The sequence below is a fragment of the Colletotrichum navitas genome (assembly GCF_030913465.1).
Source record: "Colletotrichum navitas strain CBS 125086 chromosome Unknown LY79scaffold_108, whole genome shotgun sequence".
In the NCBI taxonomy this organism is placed as follows: domain Eukaryota; kingdom Fungi; phylum Ascomycota; class Sordariomycetes; order Glomerellales; family Glomerellaceae; genus Colletotrichum; species Colletotrichum navitas.
Window position 1 is genome coordinate 15,284 of NW_026850654.1, and position 19,317 is coordinate 34,600.

At 55.3% G+C, this 19,317-nt stretch overlaps 6 protein-coding genes across 6 annotated transcripts; 1 reads left to right on the top strand and 5 right to left on the bottom strand.

The window, feature by feature from the left end:
• The first annotated feature begins 180 nt into the window (after positions 1 to 180).
• Positions 181 to 2,133, top strand: LY79DRAFT_570126 (uncharacterized protein). Its single transcript, XM_060559121.1, has one exon. The coding sequence runs from the start codon at positions 287 to 289 to the stop codon at positions 1,814 to 1,816; it is 1,530 nt and encodes a 509-aa protein (XP_060408375.1). The 5' UTR covers positions 181 to 286; the 3' UTR covers positions 1,817 to 2,133.
• Positions 2,034 to 5,243, bottom strand: LY79DRAFT_46231 (coatomer WD associated region-domain-containing protein). The gene is made up of 5 exons (XM_060553195.1): positions 5,110 to 5,243; positions 3,991 to 4,960; positions 3,526 to 3,941; positions 3,309 to 3,472; positions 2,034 to 3,254 (listed from the first exon to the last, which is right to left on the bottom strand). Exons 1-5 carry the CDS (start codon positions 5,125 to 5,127, stop codon positions 2,252 to 2,254), a joined length of 2,571 nt encoding a protein of 856 aa, XP_060408376.1. The 5' UTR covers positions 5,128 to 5,243; the 3' UTR covers positions 2,034 to 2,251.
• Positions 5,244 to 5,806: 563 nt separating this feature from the next.
• On the bottom strand, positions 5,807 to 7,502 carry LY79DRAFT_570129 (mannitol dehydrogenase domain-containing protein). The gene has a single exon (XM_060559122.1). It carries the CDS (start codon positions 7,266 to 7,268, stop codon positions 6,084 to 6,086), a length of 1,185 nt encoding a protein of 394 aa, XP_060408377.1. The 5' UTR covers positions 7,269 to 7,502; the 3' UTR covers positions 5,807 to 6,083.
• A 4,531-nt stretch (positions 7,503 to 12,033) lies between these two features.
• LY79DRAFT_46368 (uncharacterized protein) lies at positions 12,034 to 12,825 on the bottom strand. The gene has a single exon (XM_060553196.1). It carries the CDS (start codon positions 12,576 to 12,578, stop codon positions 12,180 to 12,182), a length of 399 nt encoding a protein of 132 aa, XP_060408378.1. The 5' UTR covers positions 12,579 to 12,825; the 3' UTR covers positions 12,034 to 12,179.
• Positions 12,826 to 15,267: 2,442 nt separating this feature from the next.
• LY79DRAFT_46436 (uncharacterized protein) lies at positions 15,268 to 16,394 on the bottom strand. Its single transcript, XM_060553197.1, has one exon. The coding sequence runs from the start codon at positions 15,989 to 15,991 to the stop codon at positions 15,419 to 15,421; it is 573 nt and encodes a 190-aa protein (XP_060408379.1). The 5' UTR covers positions 15,992 to 16,394; the 3' UTR covers positions 15,268 to 15,418.
• A 909-nt stretch (positions 16,395 to 17,303) lies between these two features.
• Positions 17,304 to 19,197, bottom strand: LY79DRAFT_674123 (phosphoglucose isomerase; the record flags this gene model as incomplete). The annotated part of the gene is made up of 5 exons (XM_060564257.1): positions 17,304 to 17,391; positions 17,456 to 17,888; positions 17,948 to 18,054; positions 18,108 to 18,641; positions 18,698 to 19,197. The coding sequence occupies 5 exons, from the start codon at positions 19,195 to 19,197 to the stop codon at positions 17,304 to 17,306; spliced, it is 1,662 nt and encodes a 553-aa protein (XP_060408380.1).
• Between the last annotated feature and the right edge of the window lie 120 nt (positions 19,198 to 19,317).

The window sequence follows — 19,317 nt, forward strand, 5'->3', positions numbered from 1 at the left end:
GCCCGAAACCCGCAAAACCCCCGCAAACCCCCGCAAAACCCGCACCGGCGCTTGTTTTGGGGGAGGGGCTGCTTCTGCTTACACCGAATCCGCAGCGTGCGCTCGCGTCTTTGACGGCTGACAAATATACCCATCATTCCCGCAATGCATTTATTTGTTTCTTAGACGCGGGGCCAATAACGTTGACAGGTCTTGATGACAAACAGCTGCGCGTATTCCAAGATGCTACTCGTCCAGGTCCACAGCCAATGCCATATGCAGGCTTCACTCATTGTTGCAATATTCGATGCCCTCATCGACCGATTTTAGAAGAAGAAAAATGGCTAGAATTATCAAGCAGAAGGCTTGTATAGCCTGTACAGAATCAAAACGCCGCTGCGACAAGGGAGCGCCCTCGTGTAGCCGCTGCGATGACAGGGACATAGACTGCCGATACCCTGCAACACAGAGACGGCGGCATCTTCAACGTCAGGGACCGTTCCCCGAGCCTCCCGCACCACAGCCCGACCTGAACACGATGGCGGACACGTTGACATTCGATGCCGCAAGTCTCGTGACTGGTGCCTGGAGCATGCCGTGGACGGGCCTGGATTTCGCCCCGAGCCCGCAAGCCGCCTCGGGATTCGCCGCACCGCAACTCCTACCCGCGAGAAGCCCGCCACAGCCCACGACCCAGACTCACATCCCACAGCACGCCAAGAACCCAGTTGCGTCTTCGCTCGACGAGAGCAAGTGGTTCCTCACTCCCTCGACATGGAGCATCGAGCACTATCCCACCCCGTCCCAGGCCAGCTACCCTGTCTCCGTGATGACCAACTTCAACCGAGGCCAGCAAGCCTGGGTCCGGCGCTGGGTCACGGAAGGCCACAACCCCTTTATCCACCGCAGCCTCTACGTCGAGAGCGGCCATCTCCCCAAGTGCATCCAGGACGCCTTCACCACGGCCTCGGCGTACTACGCCAAGACGTCGCTGAATGAAACATTCGTCTACCGCGTCCTCGACGAGCGCGCCACGGCCCTCGTGGCCAGCCAGCCTGCTGTCAGCGTCGATGGCACGCCCTCCGCCACGGTGCTTGAGACGAAAGACCATCTGGCCCGCGTCCACGCATTATACGTGTACACCGTCATCCGCCTGTATGATGGCTCCGTGAGCCAGCGCGCCGCCGCCGAGGACCTTTTACCCACTCTGGAACTTTGGTGCAAACAGCTCTGGGAGTCCGCCCTCGCGGACGTGGACTCTATTTCGCAGGCCTGGATGCCCCCGTCCTCCGAGTTCTACCCGAGTAACCCCAGCCTCTCAGCCTCCCAGCAAGTCGCCACCTCGGCCGCTGCCGCTGCGGCGGCGGCGGCGGCAACAGAGGACATCAGTGATCAGCATGCACGTCAAGATACGTTTGAAACGGACCTCATGGTCTGGAAACTCTGGGTTCTCTCCGAGTCTATCCGCCGTACATGGATCCTCGTATCGTGCGCCATCGGCATCTACTACGCTCTCAAGGGCCGCTGGGGCGAGTGCGCCGGCTACGCTCAGTTCACCGCCCGAGCCGGGCTGTGGGACGCGATGTCGGCGCCCCAATGGGCGGCTATGCGTCGCAAGGATTTGGCCCGGAAAGACGGCAACCCTGCCCTCGCCGGAGACACGGAGCCAGACTTTTTTATACCTTCAGTCCACGGAGAAAGGCTCTTGCGGGAGGTGGCGGCGGCAGAGGTGGACGAGTTCACGAGGCATGTTTTAACCGCCATGTGGGGAATTGACAGAGTCGAGGACTGGGCTTTGAGGACATCTTCGAAGGGTAAGGTCAGCTTGATCTATTGAACAAACAAAGTAGCCCGGGCAGTTAGCGATCCAAGGAAGCACAGCCGTGTAACTTGTATGAACCCAAGAGGTACTCTTCCCTCAGCAAAGTCGGCAGTCTTGTCCACGTTATATGCACAGCAATGCCCACGTTAGACAAGACTAGTCTGACTCGCCTCCATGACGCTCGAGTTAATGGCCGCGCACAGGGTCTTCGAAAGAAATTTATAAGAACGCAATATGTAGGGCCAGGGTATCTCCGGATTGAGTCGCAGCAGCAGCAGCAGCAGCAGCAGCAATGACGTACGAAAAAAACAGCTTCCATTTATTTTCAAGGCATGATCATTACCGTCAACGCCCGTCGAGGCAGGACCAAAACTTCGACATCTAGGCCTTTTGCGATCCCCGCACTATCCCTAATCAAGTTGCGTTATGAGACGCCGAGCACACGGCTTCCTACTCCTCATCCTCTTCCGCCTCGGCCTCTTCCTCGTCGACTTCCTCCTCGGCCTCGTCCGCTTCTTCCTCTGCGACCTCGGGTGATTCTGTGCCGTTGACCTTCTTGACCTCAGTTACCTCGGGCGCCGTGCCGCCCTGCTTCTCGAGCTGCAGCCACTCGTCCCATTCGGGGAACAGCTCCTCGTCCTCTACTGGGGCACCGATCATCTTAGCGACGCGGCCCTTCTTGTTTTTCTCGAGGTTATCCTTCCATTCCTTGACGACATCTGCCGTCAAGCTAGGCTTATATGTTTGCGAGAAGAGGACAGCCTCGGCCAAACGACCAGTCTTGATAAGAATCTCGACACAGCCAGCGACGTCGCCCAGCAGCCACTTGCAGCTGAATGCGACGTTGTGGGCACCGGCCTCTTGCGCTTGCTCGGCAAGCCTTGAAAGCCCGCTGCGGTCCGACGTGGACGAGTAGAGAAGGAGCAGGGATCCAAGATCCTTTGCGTTTGTAAAACACTCCTGTGCCACGGCCACTTGCCACCCGGCAAGCGCAGCGTCACCGACAGTCTTCCACTTGTGCTCGACGTCTGCTTCTCTAGCCAGATCAAGGGCGGTGTCCAGTTGGCCCAGGGCAAGAGCCAGCTCGAACTTGTGCTCAGGGTCAGTAGCGACCTCCAGCGCCATCTCCTTGTGGCCCTGGCCTTCCAAGAAGCGCGCAATCTTGTTGAGCTGGTCCGCAGGAATCGTGGGCAGAAGCTCCTGCGCAGTTTCCATGTCATCGCGAAGGACTAAGGTCTGGTACTCGAGGACGGGCAGGGACAACGCGAATGAGGTGACACCGACATCCTTGTCGGCCAGGTAGATCCTTGAATCGCGCTGAATATAGCCCAGGATGTACATAGACTGGTCGAAGTGAGACACGGTGTATGTCTGGTCGCCCACAAGATAGTTCAATCGGTTGGTGCTGTTGGTGTATAGGAAGCAGTCGCCAACCCACTCTCCCGTTCGGACGCTGTATTCGTGTCAGTTCCATCCTTTTTGCAGATAGCAAAGCAGCATCAAATACCTCTCGTTGATATCAGTGATGACCTCGAAAGCCGACTCGACGCCGTCTTCGTCAACCTGGCCGCTTTGGACACCCTCTACGTAGGCCTCGCGCGAGAACCGCAGGACGTAGAAAGTATCCTCGCAAGCTAGAGCCACCAGCTCGCCGCTGTCAGACCAGTACACCTAATCCGTGTTAGCTTCGTCAAAACAATTGGCGCATCAAATAGTGAGTATACCTCTCTAGGCTCAACCTCAATCCGTCTGACGAGGCCTCCAGTCTGCCAGTCAAAGAAGGAGATGCCACCCTGGCCCTTGACACCAAGAAGAACGCCACCAGTCAAGCCATCGGCCTGGAAACCGACGTCAAGACCGCCTGCCTTCTCGACAAAGTTCTTGTAGACCTTGACGCTGGTCGCCGACTCCCGAATGGCAAAGTCGTTAGTGTTCTCCTTGGACGCCCAAACAAAGTCCAGTGCAGAACCAAAAGCCTTGTTACGCCACGCCAGGGCTGTGTAGATGATGTACTCGCCGTCTCCGCAAACTGCGACAAATCGGCCGTTCGGGTTGTGGACCAAGGTCGAGGGGTATACTTCGCAGGTACCAAGCTCTTTAACGGGCAAGGAAATGGGCTCGTTGTCCTTGATAGAAGCATCTATATCGGTTAGTAACAATACTGCAAGGCCAGAAACGCCGCAACATACCTCCTCCCTTGATGATGGCGGAAACCACCTCGTTGTGACGAGCCCAAACGAGCTTTCCTGATGCGTCCATGGACACAGCGGGCTCCTCACGACCTAGCTTCACGACAACGGCGCCGTCGTCGAAACCGACAGCGACGCCCTGCTTGCCCTTCTGGTAAGAGACACACCATGCGCGCTCCAGGCCGTAATTCAAAGACTGCTCGAATCGGTAGGTGTTGGCGTGCCATATCCTGATGGTTCCATCTTCGGAGCCGGAGATGATGACGGGCAGCTCGGGGTGATAGCACGCGAACGAGACGTTATTCGTATGGCCCTCCAGAGTGGCAATCAGCGACTTGGTGGTGTAATCCCAGACCTTGACAGTGCGGTCATCAGACGTCGTCAGAAGGTAGGGCTTGTCAGAATGCGGGTAATAGTCAACGTGATTGACACCCTTGGCCTCGTGGGCCTCGAGGGTGAAGTTGGGTGTCGCGGAGCCGAGGCTCCAAATCTTGACGGTGCGGTCTAGGGAGGCCGAGGCGAAAGTGTTGGTGTCTTTGGGGTTGATAGCGAGGCCCATAACGTAGTGTCCATGGCCCTCGAAGACCTGTACGCACTTCCAGCCCTTTTCCCAGTCCCAAAGCTTGATCGTCATGTCATCAGAGGCAGTCAGCACGAATGGTTGTGTGGGGTGGACGGCGATGGCGCGAATGTAGTCCGGGTGAGCCTCGAACGAAGTGATCTTTTCCGACGTGTTGTAGTTGTAGACGCGGATCTGGAAGTCATCGGAACCGCACACGATCCAGTTCTTTCTTGCGACGAATCGACCGGCTCGGACAGGGACATCGGTGAGTTCGAATGTCTTGACGATCTGCTGCGTCTCGTACGACCAGATGTAGACGTGGCCGCTGTACAATGTGGTGAGGATCCATGGCTCCTGGGGGTGGAAGTCGATACCCTTCACCCGCTCGCTGCGGGCGAACAATTGCCGCTGAAAAAATAGGTCAGTCTACTGAAGCTATTCACAGGATTACAGACTGGCCAAAGCTGTAGAGCTGCAACTTGCAAGGCGACTGGATAGCAGAGCTCCTATCTATGCAAAGGCATAGGAGAGTTTGGTTCAATCGAGATGGTGCCTACCTTCACGTCGACCTTCATGTTGACCAGCTATACGTTATGCCAGCAAGGGAGAAACTTAAAGGAAATGCGATGCTATCCTCGAGAAGCGAAGTGGGGTGTGTTCTTGCGCTGAGTGAGGACGTTCGGGAGAGGGAATCATGCGCTTCAGTCCAACTGATCGGAAGGTTGAAGGAATATCAGACAGGGCCGCTGGAAGCCGGTCGCGGAGAGAGAGTCGGGGGGGCCTCAGAAGCGTGTGTTGTAAGGATTGATGGCTTCCAGAGCTGTTGGCAGTCGCAATTTTGGCCGAGTCGGTATTTCGAGCTTCAACAGATGTGTCCCTACCGCTCAAGGTTCAGGAGCTGATTGGTGCCTGAGTGATGTGGCTTTTGCCTTAGGCACAGACACTTTGAGCCACGTAGACTTGCCGGTTGCGATTCCTTATCTTATCGTCTCAGCCACGCCCACTCCTTCAGCCACAGATCCGTGATTGCTCTGTCTCTGCTCCATCAACCTCCCGCCACGCCAGGTTGAAAATGTACCTTTCACGATGAGCGTAGTTCTCCTTTAAGGGCTATACGAGGTGAAATGACAGCAGGGGTGACAAATAGCTCGAGATTCAGCAGTTGTAGCAGCATTGTACAAACATTATTAACCGCGTTTTTAACTATATTTGTGATTCATTCACAACTTGAATATTTGCGACTGCATTTTATTTGGACATGCAAGTTAGTTGTGGAGCTAGACGAAGTTTTTGATTTATTCATTTATACGCAAATGTAGAAATTTGATCAAGTATATAAATTTAAACGGTTCTCATGCGAAGAACCCAATATTCCAAAACCTCATAACAACACTGTTGAAAATGTCAATATACCGTGCGCATAATCAGCGCTGACATAAGATTCCTAACACCACGCCTGTAACCCATGATATATGCCGAACTCCAGATAGACCAATGCTAATCGTTACAATCATCATAGCTTCGCTTGTAGTCATTCCTCGCTGTCGGCCTGGACCTTACGGACCACCTCGACAAGCATAGGGTGGATCTTCTCCGAGGGCTGGATGCCACAAACCTTGGCAACAACATCCTCGGGTCCATTCTCGGACATCAGCTTAGAAAGCTCTTTGCTCTCATCGTCGCCCTCGACATCTTGAAAACGGAATGCCATCTCGGCGGCGCGAAGCAGCGCGGAGCAGTCCTGACCCTTCTCAGCAAGTTCAACGGCAGGACCGATGAAGCGTTCCTTGCGGCTGAGCTTACGGAGCGGCGCACGGCCAACACGCTCGACAGCGTCCTCCAAATGGGGGTTGCCAATGCGGCGGATGATCTTGGCGGCATATTCGCGTTGCGCATTCTCGTCGATGCCGTGCTTGCTGATGATCAAGTTGCTAGTTTCCTCGAGGGCCTTGCGAACCTCGGCCATGATGGTCTTATCCTGAAGAGCATCGTAAACGGTGCGCTTGCTGCGGTTGTATCCGTGGTAGGCGGCAGTAGCGTGACCAGTGTTGACAGTGTACAGCTTACGCTCGATGAAGGGAGCGAGCTCATCAACCCAGTTGATACCCTCAATGCTGGGAACCTCCTCGAAGGGAGTGCGCTCAACAACCCACTCGTAAAATTTCTCGAGCGTCACATCCAGGCCGGCGTTGGGATCCTGTGCAGGGACAATGCGGTCAATGGCAGAGTTGGCGAAGCGGGCGCGCTTGTGGTAATCCTCCAGGCGGTGGGGAGCAGTGTTGCGCGGCTCCTTAATGTGCTCAGCAAGGGTGTCGGTTGCGCCAATGGCGTTTTCGCAGGCAATGACAGAGATGGGGGCCAGGTTGTTGGGTCGCTTGTCGATACCCTTGGCGATGACAGGGGCGATGAATTTCAGGATATTCGGACCGACAGAACACGTGACAACATCAGCAGTGGCAATCTCCTCGATCAGGTCGGCCTCGTGAGTTCTTGAGTTGATGGCGCGGTAGTTTGTGATAGTGTTCTCGTTGGTGCCCTCGGCACCGACCTCAATAACCCGGTATGAGGGAGTCTCGTTGAGCTTGTCAATGAGAGCGTCGGCAACGTCTGCGAAGACGACTTCGTAGCCGGAGTTGTGGAGGAAGCAGGCAACGAATCCACGGCCGATATTACCGGCGCCGAAGTGGACGGCCTTCTTGGTCTGTTGTGTCGACATGATGGATATATGTGTAAGATGTGAGTGTGGGATGAGTGTGGGATGAGAAAATTGATAATTGAATGTAGGAATGATGTTGCAAAGTCGATCAGATTGCAATAACGTTGAAATTGATGTATTGATGTGAAAGTGATGGGTAGATTTGGACAAGAGGGACGGGGGGAAAGGGTTTACTTATATTTCTGAGAGTGCCGCCTTCACGAGAAGGGCCACCACGATGTGATGAGAGTGAGACTGCCTCGAGGACGGCACCTTGGGATAGCCTTGACGTGTGAAATGCTCATTTACTATGGGGCCGTCGGCTGGAATAGGAAAGCCAGGGCAGTGGAGGGGACCCATGCGATACGTCGTCTGTGATGATGAGGGTACGTATCTTGCTCCACGACCCAGCTACGTCAAGATACGTACCCATGAAGTATTCTATCCCCACCCTGAAATCATCCAGGATAGGTACACTGTACTTCTGGCCAGGCATCACGCTGTGAGGTGTGTCAAGGGCCGCCCTGAAGCCATGACATAACGTCGCATCCCCATACACACTAGACCCTTCCCTCCTTTCCACCTTCAGCCATGCCATCATCCCCATTATTTCCAGGCATTGCTGCGAATAGACAAGCGGCTTTCTGCGTAGGCCAACCCGTCGCCCGTCCGAAAGGCTCCGCTTCATTGAAACAGCATCGGCGCCATGGCCCCTTGAGCCAACGAGCATGGAACATCTCGTCAGCGAGGTGTATAGCCCACTTATCTCCACAGAGGGGTAAGGGGGGGTGCATCATGGAAAAAACCACTTGCGCGGAGGTCATACTGGGCTTGGGGATGCAACTTGCGTGAAGGGAGGGGTGCAGTTCCTCCGTTGTACTGGGTTGGGACGCAGATTGTGGATGAATGGGGAATGGGGCTATGGCACGAGGAAACACCAAGGGGAAAGGTGCTAGACCACAATGCGGACGGCTTGTCAGATTTCATGGGGTACTTTGGCGGTTCTCTTTATCCATCAGTCCCTTTTGACGATTTAAGACACCCTTCATTGTTGTGTCTGCCGCCAACCGGTCGCTCAAGAGCTGTCGGGACACCATTACGCATTACATATTGGACATGGCTACAACATGTGACAAGCACGTATTCAACAGGCCTTCTGTAACTGATTTGAATTGCAAGAGGAGCGAACCTTGTTGATGCTCACTCATCAGGCAAAAATGGCCTCCTCACTGCACCAGAGGAAGTGAATGACCCTTCGGAGGGTAGAGAGATGATAAGCCAAAATGGTCACCTGTGGACCGTCACGAGCCTGACATGTGCTAAGAACTGTGGACGACAGATGTGCCTAGACCTGTAATGGTGCGTGCGTGTGGGTGCATGTGTGTCCAAAAATGACACAATGAAATACAGTGAGATCTTTTAGTGCCTCAATACCTCCCTGCCTTAGCATGAGAGTATTATCGCTCCGAAATAGATCAATCGAGACCCTGATGACTTCCCATCGTTGCCGTTGCTACCTGTCCACAGGATGCCGCTTTTGGCCAAAATGCAATTCTATACATTCGTTCCATCCAGGTTTCCTCTCTTCCAAGGCCCGCGGGTAATGGGTGGATAGAGTGAACGGAAATGTATGAAAGCCATGGCGATAACATCCTGTCTGGAACCGCGGAACCTAAATATACAGCTAGCATAGGAACATGTGGCGACCTCGGGTAGCCGCAGCGACCTGTTGACCAGTAACTCTATAGCAGGTGCGATAATGAGACAGCCGTCGAGTCGTACGCATGCACTTTGCCAACGAGCCAGTGCAACAGGGAATGTTAGCATTGCTCCAAGGGGCTACCATGGCCAGCAAGAGGCATTTCTTTCCTTATCATGGGCTCTCCGATCACATATCATGGATCGGCGACCTGTTGCCGATAAAGTCGCACTATGAGTATGCCGGAGATTGGCGCCTGCATGGCCTGTTCCTGAATATCACAGCGCCGCCTCACAATACAGTAAATGGACTGACGGCCCGCCAAAGGGCCGAAGGAGCGGTGGGAGCGGTGGAAGCTGTGGGACATTGCCGAGGCGCCGCGAGGTAGTTGTGTTATGAGCTGTACGCGCAGTCAGTACTCAATAGATGAGTCGCCTGGTGGGCACCTAAGTGGTTGATGAAAGGGTCGGTCTACAACTCGGCGCAAGCTACCCATCCATGCGATGCCACCTCCGACAATCAACCGGAAGCTCGTCAGAAAAGTTGATGAAGGCGACATTCTATCGATCGTGAGACCTGAGTATGGATCCGTAGTCGAATCAGGGGACAGCATTCCATGGCCCCTCCTCGGCGGATTCGACGGCTTGCGCCTCCACTCCAGCCTCCCACCCTGTTCGGTCATGCCCTACAGTACCTGTTCTCATGTTGTCGGAAGCTTAGCTAGGTTTAGCCATGAAACGGGACGGATTACCGCAAATCTCTCGTAGATAGAATACGGCCGGCGGCTGTTTGTCGGGCTTGTCTGCTCGTCTCGACGCCTGACAGGGATACCGCCCACAAACGCATGGCTGTGATTTGTCGACGCGTCGAGACGAGGCCACTCTGATATCTGTTGCCGCCCTCGCCCAGTCGACGAAGGTCCGTTGCTGCCGGCGGTGACCAAGAGGGGCCGATTGCAGCGGAGGTTCGGGGCGACGATGACTGGACGTTATGGGCGGTCACGCCTGACACTTGGCTGATGAAAGGGGGCCCGTGGTTGGAACACCATTCGCCAGCCGTGAACGTTGCACTGGTGATGAGAAAAAATAGACAAGTCAAATGTCACCGCGATTGACGGGACTGCAGCCAGAGCGAAGAAACAACGGGGGGCGGACCTTGCTGGCCAAATGTTGGAACGGGCTGCCTCTCGGGACGGGAGAGAAAAACCCCGCGGTCTCGATTGGCTGATTCGTTGACACAATGGTTGATCATGCAATGCAGAGCCCGACAGACACTTCATCGTTTGGATGGGATGGGGCAAACGAAAGACGGAATGACGGGAGGACGACACGACGTCGCCGGCTGGACTCCCACATTCTTTTTTCTCAGTTTGGGATCCTGTTGGCAGTCGAACGGCTGCAGCTCTCCCCTCCACCAACAAGCCAAAACAGCGCGCCGGCGCGGCCAAGTGAGATTCTGCCCTTGTTCCCGAACCCGAACGTCGATTTGGCGAGATATTGGGAATGATTCGCTGACGGCTAGCTGGGTCGCTTCTTGTCTCTCGTATGTGGCGCTGATTTGATTCTCTTACTAGTGTACCCTCTGTGTTTCCCCTTTCATCCTCTCCTTCTTCTCGCCACACGCAGCGAATGGATGCATCATCGATGGCTCAGGAAAGAGCCACCGTGAGCTCATCCGCTGTGTCGCCTAACCGGGCCTGGTTATGCCAAAACGGCCCTGTGGCGTAGGATGACAGTTCAACTACTCAGAATGTACGATGTACAGGTACATCGTACTTCGTGAGACGGGAGAAAACTGGGACGAGAGACATGTGGAACATGCTCAAACTTGTACCCTCCTACGCAATATAGGCTGGACAGTACCTCCACCCAAACGGCCGCTATGTTTCTTCAGTGGGGAGAAATGGATGGTGCTTACGTTTTGGACAGCGAGTCCACCCACCGATTGCCCGTTTCTGCCCAATTCCATACATGGGGTAACGATGAACTTTAGGGGGAAGGCAAGACGGGCGGACATTGGGTCCGTATGGAGTACCTTCCCACCAGAATGGAGGTACAAATCGACGAATAATCGACAATTGGGGAAGCAGTGTCTCGAACGTCGCTTCCGTCGTAGTCTGCCGTCCTTTGTCCGTTTCTCCGCTCCTTCCTCGTGCTCGCACCGCCCCCTCCTCAATGTAGCCGTCACATCACAGCCCACATTTTGTTTGACACCTACGGAGTACGGAGTAGTACTTGATAGGTATACCGGTATTCGCGTGGGTAGGTACCTGCCTTCCGGGACAGGTAGGCACGGCACGTAGCCACATTCCGTATACTCTGTACCTGCCCTCACCTTCCTCCTACAGTGCATCCAAGCGGTGGGAGAGGGCTTGCTTCATTTCTTTGGTGGGGTGGTTTTTCCGTCTCACCCCAAGGTAAGCACGGTGCACCCGAAGCTTCCAGATGCAGTTGCCGTCACTGTCTCGAGTCTGCCGCGGCAGGTCTGGCCCGAATTCCCCCGTTTGTGCCCGTCGTCCATGAGGGGGGAACCCCAGAAGAGGCGGTTTCTTCTTCCGTCCAGCACCGGGCTGTGCACCGCCGCCGGTTGACATTTCCCATCCATCACGGCATGTTTCAGCCACCAGCGTCTGTCTATTTGGCAGCGTCTCGACAACCACTCCTTGCCATGCCCTTAAGGTACGGTATCACCGAGGATCTGACACTACCTACCTAGGAATGGATGATATTCCTGCCCGTTATCGGCTGGTCGCGCCCTCTCACTGCATCAAGTCTTTCCAACCGGGCATCCCCATCATCCGCCGCTGTGCATCTATCGACGAACACACATGGTGTGGTGCCCCGAGCAAACAACACCAACTGTCGATGGCAGCCTCATCCTTGTCAAAGACGACAATTACCCCGCTTGGGCAGGTCGACTGCGGCAAATGAAGGCAAATGAAGGATAATGTGGCTGTCGTTCATTCATTGCATGCCTCGCTTCGTTCTCGTGCGATTGTTGTTGCGCTTGGGCCTGAGCTATTTGATGCGACATCGAATCTCACGCCGAAGCACGCATACATAACGGCTGCCATTACGCCATGGCAGGTCTAATATGCCATCGGGCTGGCGACAAACTTCAGATGAGGACATAGGAGGCTGGTAACCAAGGTGCACAGACAAAAGCGTATCGAGATACACTAGTCGTCATTACAATAGAAAGGCTGTTGCTGCTCTGTGTGTGATGGCGTGCAGTCAGCCAACAAACCAAGCAAAATACCAACCACCGGCCATCAATTCGCACCACCACGAGGGAGGCCGGGAGTTAGAGAGTTGGATTCCAGTCGCAAGGTTCTTCGGCCCCTGGCTGCTCCCGCCCCGTAGCCTCCGATGACATCGGTTGTCGATCGCCATCGCAATTGCCATGGCGGGCATTCCCCCGCACTGATCAAAGTTTGGGTTTCGCGGTGCCGCCTTGGACAAAATAGCCTCACCGGGCCACGGGGGGGCTGCAGCTTGGACACCCGTCTGAAGGCGCTTTCTAGGTATCCCGCAGCATCCTGCATTGTCCTGCATTGCACCACGGCGCACCTGCCAGAGGGCGCACACAATTGAAGGGACGAAATGACGTCGCCATACCTGGAGCAGGACCATGAGTCCTAACTCGTTAACGCGGGTGCTACGTACGTGTAAACTGCGAAGTCCGGCACGCCTCTTCCAGAGCCGAACATAGGGAAAAGAAGCTTGATCCCGTCATCGCGTACCACGCCGGCCGCGATTCGAGGGACGAAAGTCTGTACTAGTACTTCCCTACGAGATAGGTCGCTCGTCCACCACAATGGGATTCAGCATTATCTCCGCCAGCAATTTAGAGAACTGCCCCAGAGCGCTTGACACTGCCTGGCTGAGCGCCTCTGACGCCTCAGCCCATGCTTAATCAATGACACAGCGCTAAACACAGCAATACGCGTACATGGAGGAGCCGGTCGCTTCTTGGGCGGCGACGGGCGGGCATCCCAGCCATATTACATGCAACGCATACACCACACGGTTATGGAGTACTACGATGGAAAAGCATCTCAAACCGCCAACCAATTAATGGCGGGTTCTAACGCCGCCGCTACGAGGTTCCCAAGATATCACCTCCACTAGGAAATCGACTCCTGCAGCCACGTGCTCGCAATCTGATTGCACCACAGAGTCAGGACCATGACACGAGCAGACTCAGTGTATTGCAGACTAGACTTAGTCAAACCCCTCCATCCATCGACGTCGTCTCTTGGCATGCGTCATCACTGCTCCCTTCCCATGCACGCACCCCCCTCAAACCTTGTCAAGCCCCGCGAACCCTTCTTACTGAGGGTGCGTTTGTGCGATGTGATTGGCTGTTGTCTTTGCCCTCGTTCTGCACCAGCAAATCCTAGGCACCAAGGGTCCTCTTAGCCTTCTCCGTGTCGCAGGTACTTACGGCAACAAGCCCTCGGGGTGTAGTTTTAGCCCAAACACCCTGGCCCTGGCTCATCTGTTGCAGCTTGCATTTCCGCACTCACGATCCGTAAGAAACTCAAATGCGGCCGTCATTCATGATGTCGTTGAGCTGCGGCACATGAGCATCCATAGTTAGTTTAATCAGTTCTACCAGATACCACGTCATTGCATGCTGTTAACAAACAAGCAAATTTGTCCGACTGTCGCGAGTCTAACGTTCCGGAGGATGCCGGGCCATTACATGTGTCGAAGGCCATGTATATACTGTCATATCTGCGACTACACGCCCCTTTATTGCGATCGCAAAACTCCTCCGGGGGTGATTATCAAATCAATGATCGTTGATCGCCGAGCCTCAACAGAGATGTTCAGGAGATACTGCCTCTCTTTAACCCAGCCCCTCCCCCTCGTTGCATGTGCCATACTCTGGGTTACAGCATCTTTCCCACAAGATAAACGGTGGTCATAGCCATGCTTGAGTTGTTGAGGGCATGCCAACGAGTGGGTATAACCCCAGATGATCCCAAAGCCGGTGATAGATCAGCAGAACCTCGTGCTGGACGGGTACGCCATGGTGGGCTCCACGTGAGAGTCCAACAACAGTCGAGGGTCAAGCAATTCGCGGGTTGGAACTGGGTGTGGGTTACGCGCCTGTTGCGGTCGTGATGGGTGGTTCCTGCGGCTGGACACATGCCTCTGAATCGCCGTTCTCCTCCCCCATGGCTACCATCATTGGCCACAGACATCCGGCCGGTGACAAATGGGGGTTTGGATACCCCATGTCCGTCTGCCTGGCCACGAGAGTTGTGTCCTTTTGATGCTGTGCACCGGACATGTTTACTTCTATTTTTTTTTTGTTGCATTTTTGCCACTTCTTAGCAGGCGGGCCTTTGTGCGTGCATGCCATTCATCATCGTCGCCGGCATTGTTTGAGCCGTGAAAGATGACGGACATCGAAGTCTTGTCGGCAGTCTCGCTCGAGGAACTCCCGAAGTTGAGAGCGGCCCGGTGTCAAAAATGCCTCTTCTTCGGGTACCAGGCCACTCAGGACTCGTCGACGTACAAATCGCTCACAGTCCAGCCCCGTCGGTTGTTATCGTCGGCGGCCTCACTCGCCCCTTCCATCAACGGGAGGGTGATATCGTGCTTTGCTTACTACCTCGGTAGTCCGAAACTGACTCGATGCCCCCCCCGCCCCCCTCATCTCCCCCCCCCCATGGGTTGCAGCTGTTTGGCTAACACTTGGGATGTTGGTTCCCCATGGAGTTAGCCATGCATCTGAACTAAATTGGACAAGAGAGAACTGCCCGGACTGCGCCGTGCCACCATCCACGAGTGGGGCCGGCTTTCTCCGATCCACACGAAGAAGGGGCGCTTGTCTCTAACTTGGCCATTGCAGCAGCTGCCTCTCACGGTACCGCAATCAGCTGCCTATTGTTGGCGCGGTAGCATTTGAAATATAGGCCTCCCGAGGTCACAAAGATCAGCGTCTTCCGGCGTGGCCTTGGATGGATGACCCGGCGATGAAAGACGCCCGGCACTCCATCAAGCACTCAACTCGCAGACTCATCATCTCGTCACGGCCTCCCTGCCCCTCCCGCATCTGGCGAGAGGATTTGGCCGCGCTGTGCGCGCTTTCTTCCTTCGCCCCCATTGCAAAAGAACCAATCGGCGGCCGCTTGGCCTGGGGCAGCACCACATAGCCGACAAGCAGCGGCCGGCCTTCGCCGGGCGGTCAGGCGGTACAGTACAACCCTCTTGGCGGCACGGCACTCGCCGTGGATGGCCAGGAGGCGGAGATGAGGACAAATGATCCGGAGTTTGGCACGGTACGGCTGACGTCTTCTGCGCACCACGCCCACGTACGCCGCTGGCTACAGGTGTGCTCCTTCCCCGTTTCTTTGGTTACTTTACCATGTCAATGTTTGTTGTAATCGGTTCGGGCCCTCGTGCTACAGTTGGCGGCGCGCTGCCAACGAGCGCATGCTCTTGTCGATCACTTCGGTTCAAAGGAACAGCCAGCACCAAAGAAGTGAGCGGATCAGACATGGGGTAGTGGTCGACACGCCGACGCGGTCCTCTGTGCCGAGTCGCCGACTGGACGAAGGGGTTAGGGAGATAAATGCACCGAGATGCGTCTCCCCCCTCGGCCCTTTGCACAACATCGAGGGCATCCACTCAACTGAGTGAAGCATCTGTTCTGTCCCCACACAGGCGACGGCGGGAGTGCCAATCGTGCTACCCAGACCAACCAGCGGAGTACGGCCTCGGATAGCTATTATGTGTGCCTGCAAAGGGCGTACATACGTGTACGTGGAGCAGTGAATGTGTTTTCGTGGGGCTACAGATAGAACGTAAGGTATGTGATTTTTAGGGTATGCTTTTTGGATCCTAGTCTTCAATTGAGGTGCACACCCTTTCGTGGAGAATCGAACGTGGAGCCAAGACGAGCTGCTCTGCTGCAGCAACTCCGCCAAAGAGCGTACACTGGAGAAACCCCAGCGTCCGACACTGTGATGCAGTTTATATACACACGCCGCCTTGAGCGGGGATGCCTTTGACGGTAGTATGTAGAGCATTACATTGTTTACTGCGGTACGGATACAAGGCGGTCCCTTTTGAGGTTGCACAGGTACACAATAGTGACTGGGAATGCCTTTGACAGCAGAAGTTTTGACGGAGAAACGCGAGAACAAGATTCCATGCGCTCTGTGCCGCCGTGCGTGCCTACTCCATACAAAACGCTGATCGGCTCTACATAGAGGAGGAGGAGCAGGAGAACCCGGGTCTCCATCCCTCCCCGTAGAGGCTCCCCGTGCAAGGGGGGGAAATCGCGGGGATACCTCGTTGGGCGGAGGAGATATTTAGTAGGGCTCGGAGGCTCCGGCGATCGATCAACTTGCCTCATCGCGATTCCTCGCCGCGTACACCAGCTCATTGAGGACAGTCTCCCAGTCATCCGCGCCGGAGCTGTACTATTGTGATGCGGCGATCCTGTGGGACTGCCGGCAGTTTTGAGGGGCTCGTGCGATTGCAGACGAGGCATCCTGATAACCTGGTTGCAACGTGCCGCGTCTCATAGTCGCGTGAGTCGCCCAGCTCCCGCTTCCCGTCTCTGTCGCCTCCTTCATATCTGCAGCGCCATCATTCTAAGAAATTCGTCCTAGAGAGCCAGTCAGGTATGTAGGCTGTAAGGGTATCTACGGCCTCCCGCCACAAACATGTCGCAGATCGGAAAGCCTCAGCATTACGCAGACAAGGTGATCGGCGCGGGCTGGGTGTTGGCCTTTCATCCCTTGCTAAGGCACTTCTCAGTTCTTGGAGTTGTAGCAGAGTCGACATGGCCTTCGCATGCCTTGAGATGATCCAGCAACAAAATCTCGTGGTTTTTCTCAACCTGCAGCCAGCCAAGATTGACTAAGTCGATGTAATAGTCCGATAGTATCCTCACGCCGTACCTCTGGCCATGCCGTCGCGGTATCACGCCAATACGATCTCCCGCCATGGCGGTGTTGTAAACTTACTACCCGCGGTCACCACGTTAATCAGCGCTGAAAAATGGCCAACAACAACATCGTCACCTACTTACAAGCCCTCGAATAGCGGAAGCAACCGTATCGGGAATGTGATAGCTGAGGATTGGGAAGCAACGTACTCGCTAGGCCTTATCCAAGCTTTTTGCGGTTGCTCGCTCGCCTATCTGTCAGAGGGAACTGTAACATGCAAAAATCATATAAATCGAAGTCCCACGGGCATCTTGTCCTGCTCAAAGATGGGTAAACGTCTTTATTGGATTTTAATGCCGGCTTCATTTGTAATGTGGATATGTCTTCACACCCCCTATTTCCAATTTTCGAAACTACTAAAGAACAACGCGGCGCAGGTTAGTCATTACAAGTTTGAGTACTTCTTGAAGGCTCCGATCAGGCCACCAGTAGAGACGTCGTGACCCTGGCCGTTGCCAGGCTCGTCAAGTTCCCTAAAAGGATCGGTTAGCAACGTGGCCCCTTACAAAAGGTCGGCATGGTAGCATCGGCACATACTTGAGAATCTTCTTAGCAAGAACTTTGCCAAGCTCAACACCCCACTGGTCAAAGGCATTGATGTCCCAGACGGCAGCCTCGGTGAAGGTAAGGTGCTCGTAGTAGACGATCAGAGCGCCGAGCTCGGCGGGGCCAATGTGGCCACCGACCAGGATGCTCGTGGTAGGGCGGTTACCCAAGAAGATCTTGTGGGGCACAAGCTCCTCGGGAGTGCCCTCAGCGCGGACTTCATCAGCGGTCTTGCCAACCATTAGGGCCTCGGCCTGGGCAAAGTAGTTGGAAGCAAGCATCTTCTGATGGATGCCGTTGGCAAGGGGGTTGTGGCTCTTGGCGGCCAAGATGAAGTCAGCGGGGATGAGCTTGGTGCCCTGATGGACGAGCTGGAAGAAGGAGTGCTGGGCGTTCGTGCAGGGCTCGCCGAAGAGAATAGGGCCTGTCATGCAGCGTTAGTTTCTCGACCGGCACCTAGCACCCGCTGTAGCGTCTGCTTACCGGTGGTGTACTTTGCGGGGGTTCCGTCTGAGGTGATGCTCTTGCCGTTGGACTCCATCGACAGCTGCTGGAGGTAGGCGGGGAAGCGGTGTAGGTACTGGTCGAAGCTGTTTTGCAAGTCAGCGCGTGATACTGAGTTCCGAGCCGTGTTTCCACTCACGGGGCAACCAGGTGAGTCTGGGCCTGGAAGAAGTCAGAGTACCACACACTCAGGAGACCGCCGAGGACGGGGATGTTCTCCTTTAAGGGGGTCTCGCGGAAGTGCTTGTCCATCTCGTGGGCACCAGCGAGGAACTTGTGGAAGTTCTCGAAGCCGACGTAGATGGCGACGCTGAGGCCGATGGCACTCCAGACAGAGTAGCGGCCGCCGACCCAGTTCTCGAAGCCGAACATGTTCTTGGCGTCGATGCCGAACTTGGTGACCTCCTCCTCGTTGGTGGACAGGGCGACGAAGTGCTTGGCGATATCACCCTTGCCGTCCGTCTTCTCAAGGAACCACGACTTGGCCGTGTTGGCGTTGGTGGTGGTCTCAGCAGTGGTGAAGGTCTTGGAGGCGATGAGGAACAGGGTGGTCTCAGGGTCCGAGTCGGCGAGAGCCTCGGCAATGTGAGTGCCGTCGATATTGGAGACGAAGTGCAGGGTCTGGTCCTTGGCACCGTAGTGCTTGAGAGCCTCAGTGACCATGACGGGGCCGCTGTGTGATGTTAGAGACAGGCAATCAGGGTTGGGGTGGAGGGGTGAAGGGCTCACAGATCGGAACCTCCGATGCCGATGTTGACGATGTTGGTGAGCTTCTTGCCGGTGAAACCCTTCCATTCGCCGGAGCGGACCTGGTCGGAGAACTCCTTCATGTGGTTGAGGACGTCGCGAACGCCGCCCTCCTTGGACATGACGTCGACACCGTCGACCTTCATCTCCCAGTCGCCGACGTTGCGAAGGGCGGCGTGGTAGACGGCGCGCTTCTCTGTAAAGTTGATCTTTTCACCGGCAAACATGGCGTCGCGCTTCTTCTCGACGCCGGCCTGCTCGGCGAGCTTGACGAGGAGGTCGAGGGTCTCATCGGTCAGGAAGTTCTTGGAGAAGTCGAAGAGGATGTCGGTGCCCGAGGCTGAGTTCTTGAAGGTACGGGAGAACTTGGCGAAGCGGTCCGTGTCATTGGCGAAGGCCTCCTTGAGGACAAAGTTCTTGCCAACATTGTCGCGGTGAGCCTGGAGCTCGGCCCAGGCGGGAAGGCTGGAAGCTTGAGGCATTGTGGGCGGTTGGGGAATGGTGGAACGGTCTTGTTTGTGTAGAGGATCGCGATCTTTAAAGAAAGTTTTCGAGGTTAGCTCAGCGGTTCTTTCGTAATGGCTGTAGGCGGTGGTGGTGGT

What these genes read in the sequence shown, in the direction of transcription:
- LY79DRAFT_46368 (XM_060553196.1), bottom strand. Translation starts at nt 12,578, where the DNA reads ATGGTCCTGCTCCAGGTATGGCGACGTCATTTCGTCCCTTCAATTGTG.
- LY79DRAFT_46231 (XM_060553195.1), bottom strand. An exon ending in TTGAGGTTGAGCCTAGAGAG is followed by an intron (nt 3,473 to 3,525) that starts GTATACTCACTA and finishes AACACGGATTAG; the next exon opens with GTGTACTGGTCTGACAGCGG. An exon ending in ATCACTGATATCAACGAGAG is followed by an intron (nt 3,255 to 3,308) that starts GTATTTGATGCT and finishes ACACGAATACAG; the next exon opens with CGTCCGAACGGGAGAGTGGG.
- LY79DRAFT_570129 (XM_060559122.1), bottom strand. Translation starts at nt 7,268, where the DNA reads ATGTCGACACAACAGACCAAGAAGGCCGTCCACTTCGGCGCCGGTAAT.
- LY79DRAFT_46436 (XM_060553197.1), bottom strand. Translation starts at nt 15,991, where the DNA reads ATGCTCTACATACTACCGTCAAAGGCATCCCCGCTCAAGGCGGCGTGT.
- LY79DRAFT_570126 (XM_060559121.1), top strand. Translation starts at nt 287, where the DNA reads ATGCCCTCATCGACCGATTTTAGAAGAAGAAAAATGGCTAGAATTATC.